This window comes from Daktulosphaira vitifoliae, unplaced genomic scaffold (genome assembly GCF_025091365.1).
Source record: "Daktulosphaira vitifoliae isolate Bord-2020 unplaced genomic scaffold, ASM2509136v1 Scaffold_1, whole genome shotgun sequence".
In the NCBI taxonomy this organism is placed as follows: Eukaryota; Metazoa; Arthropoda; class Insecta; order Hemiptera; family Phylloxeridae; genus Daktulosphaira; species Daktulosphaira vitifoliae.
This window is the reverse complement of record NW_026099572.1, coordinates 8,570,162-8,580,654: the sequence shown is the minus strand read 5'-3', so window position 1 is coordinate 8,580,654 and position 10,493 is coordinate 8,570,162. Positions and strand designations below refer to the sequence as shown.

The following is a 10,493-nucleotide window of genomic DNA, read 5'->3' as shown; positions in this document are numbered from 1 at the left end:
AATATTAAATAGTGTAAGTAAATCAGTTTTTTCTTTATCCATAAAAATTGTAAATACAGATACGTGAAATCACTTTTAAAACATAAAAATTATCAATAGAAATTAAATAATAACCACTAAATTTTAACAAGGAATAACAGAAGTACGGTTCATCAAATTATAAAATTATTTGAAGAATAAAATTGATTGTAATTTCTTTTTAAAAATATCATCAAACTAAAAATAGTGAAGAAAATTAAAATTCAAATATTTAATATGGAAAGGATTAAAAAGACATATAACTACATATTATTTAAGAGATATGGAAAAAAACCACTATTATTTAGTTTTTAGAATTATACAATTTTTTTCTGTATGAAAATTAAAAATATTTAATACTTTTCAAGAAAAAGAGTTTTTTATTCTTATTTGATATTCCTGTACAACTAAAAGAGTAGTTTCATATCTAAATCAAATAATGTCTTTAAGCATTTATATTAAATAATACATGGATTGATATATATATAATTAATAAAATTAATAGACATAAATAATGTAATATAGAAGTTACCTTCGTTAAATATCAAACTAGATATTATCAACAAAAGAAATATTAATTGCCGATTCTATAATATAATAAAAAAATCTTTTAGATATCAATAAAGCACATTATATAATGTGTATACTTACACATTATATAATGTGCTTATCAGTATAATGCCTCAAAAAAATATAGTACGATTTTTTTGTATATATGGTGTCAATAAACTGAAAAGAAATCCCCTAAAAACTAACCAAATATAAAAGTTGATATAAAAATCAAATTTAGCGGCCCTGAAGCCATATAGTTTAACCTTTAAAACGCAGAAAAAATATTCATATATAAAACAAATAAAATTAATTTTCCAAGGTTTATTCTATAAGCAGATAAAAAAAGTTCTCATTGTAATATTGCTTTAATTTCATAATAGTTTACACGTCCTTTAATTAATATAAACTTGAAATATTGTAATAGGCTAATATATTCTTCATAAAATGCATTTATTGAATTGCGAAAAAATAATTATAAAAATTATAAGGGAAATAAGCAATATTTTATAAATTTAATAATTCTGTAATTGATATTTTAATTTCAGTATAAAAGACGTTTGAATGATATCGCACAGACTAGTTGTCTTTTTGAAAATCGGATATCTTGTTATAAAATTGGAAATTTATTTGTGTATTATAAAATTTATAAATTATATGTAGTTTGTAAGTAAATTTCAAGTAAAATACATTATTTCAAACTACAACAAATGTTATTTTTAAGTTAAATTTGTTTGAAGAAATCATATTATAATTTTTTTTTATTTATTGAAAATGAAAGTGACTTTATTTGCATTTCCAGGTATAGTATAATATTTTTTACTAAATTATTAAAAATAAGTGAATATAATTTAAATTAATTTAACATTCTATATTAGTGTTGAGATTTTTATATGATAAATGAATAAAAGTCATTAAAAAATTTTTTAACATACAATAATATTAAAATTGTATTATCTAATGGTTAAATCTAGTTTACACTTTTAAAATTAATTAATGACAAAATGTATACTAAGTAACCTAGTAAGTATTAAAGTAAGCATTAAAATTATAATTAATTTTCCATTTAAATAAAAATTATATTATTCAAAATTTAATAAAAAAAAATAGGATATTTTTTCATGGTTTTATATATAAATTGATTAATTATAGAAAAAAAATGTATGGTTATCGGTGTACATTTTATTTTACTGTACGTCATCAAAACAGTGCGATTACAGTCTGACATATTGAATTCATCTTCATATAGTTTACCTACATCTAATAAATATTCGACGAATCAACAAAATATCTTGAGATACAATGATAAATTCGACTATGTAGCCAGATCTTTTTTACAAAAAAATTCGTTAAATAATGTGATACGAACAATTAACATAGCTCGGAAAATGGATGTAATTATTTTAATTATTTAAATTTTCAAGTCGTTTTTAGTTACGTAAATTATTTTTTTTAGAAAACTCAACCTCTCATTCCAAAGCAAATAAAATTTCCATGTAATACAAAAAATTCCAGATCATTAATAAAGCCTATTAGCGTGCATCAGCTTCGACCTGGAGATATAGATATCATTGGAGCTGTGGGAGATTCACTTTCTGTTGGAATAGGAGCATTCTCGACAAGTCTTTCGGATGTTTTCTTGGAATACAGAGGGGTTTCTTTAACAGGCGGTAATAAACATAATTTATTCATATAACAATATAGTTTAGTATATTTTCACACATCATGTTCGAGGGACTCAACTTGGAATACAGACTTAGTCCTTTGCAGTTTTACATTTTTCTTCTCACATTCATAATATATTTTATTTGTCGTTATAAAATATTTTTAAGGAGTGGGAATATATTTTTATTCCTCCAACCACCTACGTTCGATTTTTACTTTATTTTATTTATGTTTATATAGTATACAAGCTTTAACTTTGCCAATTATGCAGGTAGTGGTAGTTTCATTTTGTAATATTTTTTTCTAAGACGCGTGCTTAAAATAATTGAGAGTGATGATAATTTCACATTTTTATTATTTCTAATCTATCTATCAATGAATAAGTACTAGCTTATAATTATAAATGGAGACTTTTTGTTTTGCAGAACTGTGTATCACTAATATAATATATGCAATGCTTATTACCAATTTTTTTAGCGTTGGGTATCATAAAAATCATTGGTTACTTTAATAAAGTTACTTTATTATTAATGATAACCATATATATTAAAAAATATTTGATCCACAAAATTATAAATATATTATACAATTTAAGTAAATGGAATTGATCACTTGCGCATCAAATAGGTATTTTTGTCTCATGTTGCATATAAATTTTATTTTCAAAATATAAATAGTTAAATAAACTTAAATAAAAATATTATAATTTTTGAGTTTAATATCTATATTAGTTTAAATATATAAACAAAGTAATTTTTTAAAAATAAATTATATTAGGAGGTACTGGAACTTGGAGAGAATTTTTAACACTTCCAAATATACTAAAAGAATTCAACCCAAATTTATTTGGCTATTCGTATGGTGAACTATCTTTATCGCAACAACGTGGCTCACAATTTAACGTTGCCGAAAATGCAGCTTTAAGTGAAGATGTTCTTGATATGACAAAAGAGTTAGTAAATCGTATAAAAATGGATCCCAGAGTCAATTTGCAAGAAGATTGGAAGGTATAACATTTTATAAAGGATATATTTATTACTAGGACTAGTCTTAAAAAAAAAAGAGATACAAATTTGCATCTTTCTAAATACTACTATATTGCATAGCTTATCAAATTCAAAATCCAATTCACACATCTAAAAGTTAAATATAAATATGTTATACATTTTTTAATAATTATAACGAATAAATGCATTTTTTGTACATTTGGATTATTTTTATAGTATTTTTCTTCATATATTTAGTAGTTATAATAATTTTTGGTATTTTTAATCATTTTATTAACATTTATACACATTTTTTGGCAATTAAATGTGATTTTGACATTTATAGTGTAAATCTCAAAATTTCAGTAAACAATTTTTTATTTAAATTTTTAAATAAATTTTTGGGCTCATCGTAACACAAAATCAGCTCATACACAAAATAATTTGTTGATAACTTTGATTAAATATAATTTTTCTAATAATTCAGTACAAAAGAGTTCTATATTACTATTATTTGTGGAGAAATCTAGTCTAGAAAAAAATCTTTTACTAATGCTTTTAATCGATCATTTTTCAGAAAATTGCTTTTTCTCAAAGTTTTCTTGAATTAAATTTTTTTTTTTTCACATAAATAAAATTTAATTCAGGTGTTCTAGGAGCTATATTTCAAAAATTTATTATTATAAATATTATTACTCAGTTCTAAAAAAGTGTGTTTCGGATAAAGTTCATACTTTGAAATAATTTATTAATAGTTTTTGTTTTATGAAGCATTATGGATATTTTTTAATACATTTCGTATATGTTTTTAGTGTATTTTTTAAATTAAACATTATAAAATAATTAGTATATTACTTTACTAGTTTATAACTATGTTTATTGGATCAAATACATTTTGTCTTCAACTTTGTATCGATGATAATGTCATGTTAATTGAACTTCATAAACAAAAGGTATTTGAATCATTGTTGTTCATAAAAAAAAACCTTCCAAGAACAATGGTACAACTAATTATGAATGTCAGTAAGTATTGAATTTTTAATAAATAAGAATCACATAAGAACAAGTATTAATTAAAAATTATTCAAAATATTATGACATGAAAAATAAATTTCAATATTTACATAGTTACTCAAGTGAAAAAACAAACTATCATGTAATGAAAAATAGCTATTGAATTAACTAGTTTAATACTCATATATTAATTGTAAGTCATAATGAATTGGAATTGTTATTAATATAATATATTATATAATTATTTTTAATACACAATATTATTAGACATAATTATTAATATGCAACATTGATTAGCTATAATTTGTAAAATTAAAAACATTATGAAAACATATTTGAATCTTTTAGACTTAGAACTGTTGTTAAAACTAATAGATAAGCCACTTCGATGTCAATTGATAAACTTGATTGAATGTCCTTGTTTAATGGCAATGCAATACAGACATAATTTATTAAAATACATAAGAGTAATGAAGGAATTTCAAAAAGTTGAAAAAGAAATTGTGAGTATAAAAAAAAGTTTAATATTCAAAGACTATATTTATATTAAGTGTCCTGAAAAGCCATTTAATTCTTTAACACTTGCTATTTTAAAATATGTATTATACATATTATAACAATATAATGAAATATTTTATTAAAAAAAAATAATAATAAATTTAAATATAATATTATATTAAATACACAAAATTGTTGTGACTAACAAAGAAAATGTTTTGGGTTCAAAATTAGCTGATATTTATATATTTTGGTCTGTTGAAAATATACCAATAAAAAATGATAGTTAGCTTTAGTTTTTGAAATATATTCATAGCGATTGTTCATTATAATAAATTTTTCACTAACAAAAAATAATTACCTTTTTTTTTTTGCTTGCAAGTTGGCTGCATTGTGTAGATTGATGCAATACTGTGATTCATATCATTAGCTACTTCCATGAGGTATATTACTGTAGTTACCATCAGCTAGCTGTGCCGATGTGTATATTATAGGTTTTTTCAGTATTATTTTTGTGAAAATAAAATACCGCATAAATGTATGAATGCAATGGACAACTTTTGTTACATATATGATGAAAATACATTTACTGCCCAAAGATGGATTCTTAACCTCCTGGTGAAAACTACTTATTACCATTATTTTGGTGCAAATGTAGGTGATCAGGATAAGACCTCAAAATTGTTGCAACTCCTATTCAGTTATTCTGAAAGAATGGTTAAAAGGAAGAGAAACGAACAATATCCTTTGTAGTAGGATCAGTTGGATTAGGAAGGAGAAGCTTTAAAGTACTTAAGAAGAAAATTTCGAAGACTGAACGATGCTAAAGTCATAGGAGGAATTTTTGTTAGACCGCAAAGTCATGTAATTTTTAAAGATCTTAACTTTGAACCAATATTGAAGGAAAAAGAAAAGGCAGCTTGGATGGCATTTAAAAAAGTAGTGCATTAGTTTCTTGGTAACAGGGGAAGCAGTAACAATCCTCAGTTGTTCAAAGAGCTACTTGATAAATACTGTGCTCAGAGTTGTATTATGTCGTTAAAAATACATATCATCCACTCCCATATGGATTTTTTCCTCAAAAATTGTGGAGTGGTTAGTGATGGGCATGAGGAACTTTTTATTGTTTATAATTTTATTTTGAAAAATTATAAACAGCTCATTAAATAGAATGTTCAGTAAGTAAGGAGACGGTTTTATATTATTCTCATAGTTTGTAAAAACTGATCTGTTTCCTTATTTACTGAACACTCTATATACTAATGTTTAAATATTATGTATCTTGTAAATGGTAGCTAATAAAAAAAAATTCATTGCCATATTCGTTTTTTTTACCCAAAAATAATCAAAAACAGCTCAATTACGTTAGTGAACATTCCAAAAAAATTTTTTTTTGTTTTTCACATTATAATGCATGCATTAAAATTAAAAATATTTTTTCAAATTTTTTAGTTACTTTAATTAAAGTAACTACGTAGTAACAAATTTTCAAAGTTGAAATCGTTTTAAAACTATTTATTAATATTCTAGCCTTATCAAATATTATTTTATTAAACATTTTTACGAATAATAACTTAAGTAATTACTGACAATACTATGTTTGATAACAGCAGATTATGTTAGATATATTTAACTCTTCATTAGCAATTGTTTCTTTATACTTTCAATTATATAAATACGTTTTAAAATTCCATTTAGACTATTTTCCATTTAACAATAATAAAATAAATATAAGTTCCCATTTATATTTAGAAAGTTATCCCTAGAATTTATCCTTCGGAATCATTTTTTCTTACAATAAATTTTATATTTATAATGGCTTATAAAAATTAATTAAATTTTAATCTATATATTTATATGAAAAAATAATTTTTGACATTAATATACTCAAACATGTTTAAATTATTGTAGGCAGAAAATGAATTATTTAAAAACAGCGAGGACTTTACTGTTATATTACAAACTGTCACAGAAAATTTTACCATACCATTAAATAAATTCAACAGAACTGATTTTACATACTTCTCTAGTGATTGCTTTCATTTTTCTCAAAAAGGTTATGCAAGAGGTATGTTTAATAATAATTTTATCATAATTTCAACTGTAACTTATCGTCCAAATTTAATTGTTTCCTTAAAAAAATTAATATAAAAAAATATCTAATCATTTTGTGTAATAAAGTTAATGAGTATTTATTATCAGAATATTGACTATAATTTTTTTTTTTTTTTATTGTAGAAAAAGATACAATCTATATAAAGTATATAATTAGTACTTATGATAAAATATTATTATATTATTAATATAATTATATACAAATAATTTTGAAAAAAATCAATAACTTATGGAGAGGCCGCCAAGTGGCAGGACTCCAACAAACTTTAGTCTTCTTCTTTTTCCTCGCATTAATTCTAACTACTTGAAGTCGGCCACCCTTAACCTAAACTTCCACTTGACATGATTTCCCACATCATCTACGCTAACATAAGCTGTCCTTATATCGCATTCAATACCATCCCTTACATCTCTTTTTTGGTCTTCCTCTACTTCTTTTTCCTGCAAAATTGATTTCTATAACTGTTCTTATAGCTCCCGTTTCCTCTCTCCTCATAACAAGACTAAACCATCTAAGTCTATTTTCTCTCATCTTATCCACGATTGACGCTACACCTATATTCACTCTTATATGCTCATTTCTTATCTTATCTTCTCTAATCATTCCACTCATACATCTAAGCACTCTCATCTATACTATACTAATTCTCTGCTCTACTTTCTTATCAACCGCCCAACTCTCTGAACCATACATCATAACTGACCTCACTTGTAGAATTTACTATTCAGCCTCATCGGAATTTTTTTATCGCTTAAGACGCCACACGCTTCTGTCCACTTCAACCACCCTCACTTAATCCTGTGTCTTACATCTTCGTCAATACCACTGCTCTTTTGCACAATTGATCCTAAATACTTAAAACTTTCCACCTCTCCAATCACGTCCTCGCCTATTGTCACTGAACTCCTCATTTCACCTACCTCGTGTTCTCCTTTGTCAAACTTGTACTCTATATACTATGTCTTACTCCTACTTATTCTTAAACTCTTTTTTGAAGAGCTGATGATCACATTGCTACCCTTTGATTAATTTCATCCCTATTTTCTCCTATTAACACTATATAGTAGGCGAACAACATGCACCACGACACCTCTCCTTGTATTTCTCTAGTAATTTCATCCATCACTATAGAAAATAAGTAAGGGCTTAAAGCAGAACCTTGGTGCACTCTTACTTTTACCCTAAAACTTTCTGTTACTCCTCTCACACTTTTTACCCTGGTACAAGTGCTATCATACATATGCTTTATTATATTAATGTATCTTTTCACGACTCTTTTTCTCATTAATGCCGACTTTAAAACCTCTNCACTGTTAGTGCTATCATACATATGCTTTATTATATTAATGTATCTTTTCACGACTCTTTTTCTCATTAATGCCGACTTTAAAACCTCTCTCAGTACTCCATCATACGCTTTCTCCAAATCTATAAATAATTATTTTTCTTGAGGTTATAAAAATATAATAAATTTTATGTTTAATATATTTACATTCTTCGAAAAATAAGTAAATAGCTTCTTTGTGTTTGTTTAAATTAAAAATAAAAAGTTATCATTTTATCACATAAATTTAATAATAAATTATTGAACTAAAAGTTTTAAAATATTAATACAAAAAAATATTAAAATTGTAGATACTTTACAATATAATAATTGAAAACTTTGGATTACGTTTTTGTAAAAAACAACACTTTGTACACAGGTTCTTTTTTCAATGAACACTTTTATATCTAAAAACATCATAGAACAAAAAGAAGTTATACTGACTAATAAATATTCTTGGGGTGGTATCATTACTATTGATATAACGCAAATTGTACCAATAATATAAATTGTAAACATGGTCGTTTTGAAAGAAAACCATACCGGCCACCCTTCTATATACATTTTATATCATTATTTAATAATTTAAGTTCACTTTTTTTAATAGTGATACAATTAAATTTTATTTTATAAGTAATTAGTAATAAGTTAAGTCTTCTTTAGACGCTACCGTTTCCTATCATAATTAAATATAATAGGTATAAAAAAAAATTATTAGTTAGTTAACTTTATGGAAATGTCTAGTTCCACCTATAATTCATATATAATAAATACATATTAAACTCTTAAAAACATAGTATAACAAAGAAAAGACCAATAATCTATGCTAATATCATATATATTTATGCTGTATATATGCGATTATGCATTTAAGTTAGAAGATACAATGCCTTTACCCTTATTAAATAGTCATTTAAGTTTCGTACTGTTTTTGGTTTTACAAAACTTATGAAGTTATTGTTTATTTTAATTTCTAGCTATTAATGCAATATGGAACAACATGTTGCAACCATTTGGTCATAAATCCAATGAGTGGAATGATGTATTTGAAAAATTTGTCTGTCCTACAGAACGAAGACCCTACATAGCTACATGGAAAAATAGTCATTAAAGAATTAAACTTTTTTTAGAAATTTAAAATAGTTTGTAAAGTTTGTTAAAACATTTTTTTAATTTTATGCAGACCAATTGGTTATGTAAAATATCGTTAAACACTAAATTTCTCCTAAAATAATAGTTCTCATCCATCACGTATCAAACTAAACGGTTAAACAATAGTTTTTCCGGATTTTATGTTAAATTTGTTTATTTTCATTTTTATTTAAGTATTAAACCTACATTTGTTAGCAAGTATTGATGCTAATTACCAAATACACTTAATAAATTATGTTCAAACAAATTTTTAAATTTAATTATTAATTATACTTCGTTTATATAAGTGTTTATTTATTTATGTTTTGTTAAGTTTTATAAATATTAAATTATTTATTATGAATAATTATTTTATTCAAAAGTATTTATAATGAAATGAATAAAAAAAATATTTGAAAGTAGCATTCTTAAATAATTCACACTCCAAATAATATTACTACTTAGCTGTTAGCATAAGCGTATTTTTTAATTTTTCTTACGTGGGGTTTTAAATTATTATATTAAACAAACCCACAATTTGGAAATCATAATTAATAAATTATAAAATTTATAATTTATTTAATAAGATGTAAGAGTATTACATAAAGTTTTTATTTTTATATTAACTTTAAAAGGTATTAATGAAATAAAAGTGTATCTTTTGATATCTTAAACATACGTCTCCAATAAAGATATCAACTTGGCTCTTATTTTAATTTTACTAATGCAATCTTTCATTTTGAAATTTATAAAATTGTTTTTGATTGCATACAACAAACATTAAATGCGCCAATTGAAAGTTATGAATATAAATAATGAATTTGTTAGATAGATTGATTTCTGGGTTTAATTTATAAATATTTTTTTCATCTTTACTTAATATATGGAAATTTTTTTTTGTTTTGAAAAACATATTAGTATTGTTACCAAAAAATTTTAGTTTAATATTACAATGACATCCTATAATGTATTTAGAAGATTTATATTTTTCGGAGACAGATTATTTTCTATAAATTATTGATCGCCGCTGATATAAAACTTAAAAGTCAGAGCCTTGTTTTTAAGTTCTTTGGTTTCAGTCATTCACCATATCATTCTTAACTTATAAATATACAAGAGTTATATATATATATATTTTTTTTTTTTTTATAAGGCTTTATAAGCCCATTAAGAGCCATACCGGCCTCTTTTA

General features: G+C 23.9%; 1 protein-coding gene across 1 annotated transcript; it reads left to right on the top strand.

The window, feature by feature from the left end:
• The first annotated feature begins 1,172 nt into the window (after window positions 1–1,172).
• Window positions 1,173–9,574, top strand: LOC126894976 (phospholipase B1, membrane-associated-like). Its single transcript, XM_050666378.1, has 8 exons — window positions 1,173–1,369; window positions 1,720–1,961; window positions 2,024–2,237; window positions 3,010–3,239; window positions 4,082–4,241; window positions 4,581–4,735; window positions 6,642–6,798; window positions 9,148–9,574. The coding sequence occupies exons 1-8, from the start codon at window positions 1,342–1,344 to the stop codon at window positions 9,279–9,281; spliced, it is 1,320 nt and encodes a 439-aa protein (XP_050522335.1). The 5' UTR covers window positions 1,173–1,341; the 3' UTR covers window positions 9,282–9,574.
• Window positions 9,575–10,493: the final 919 nt, after the last annotated feature.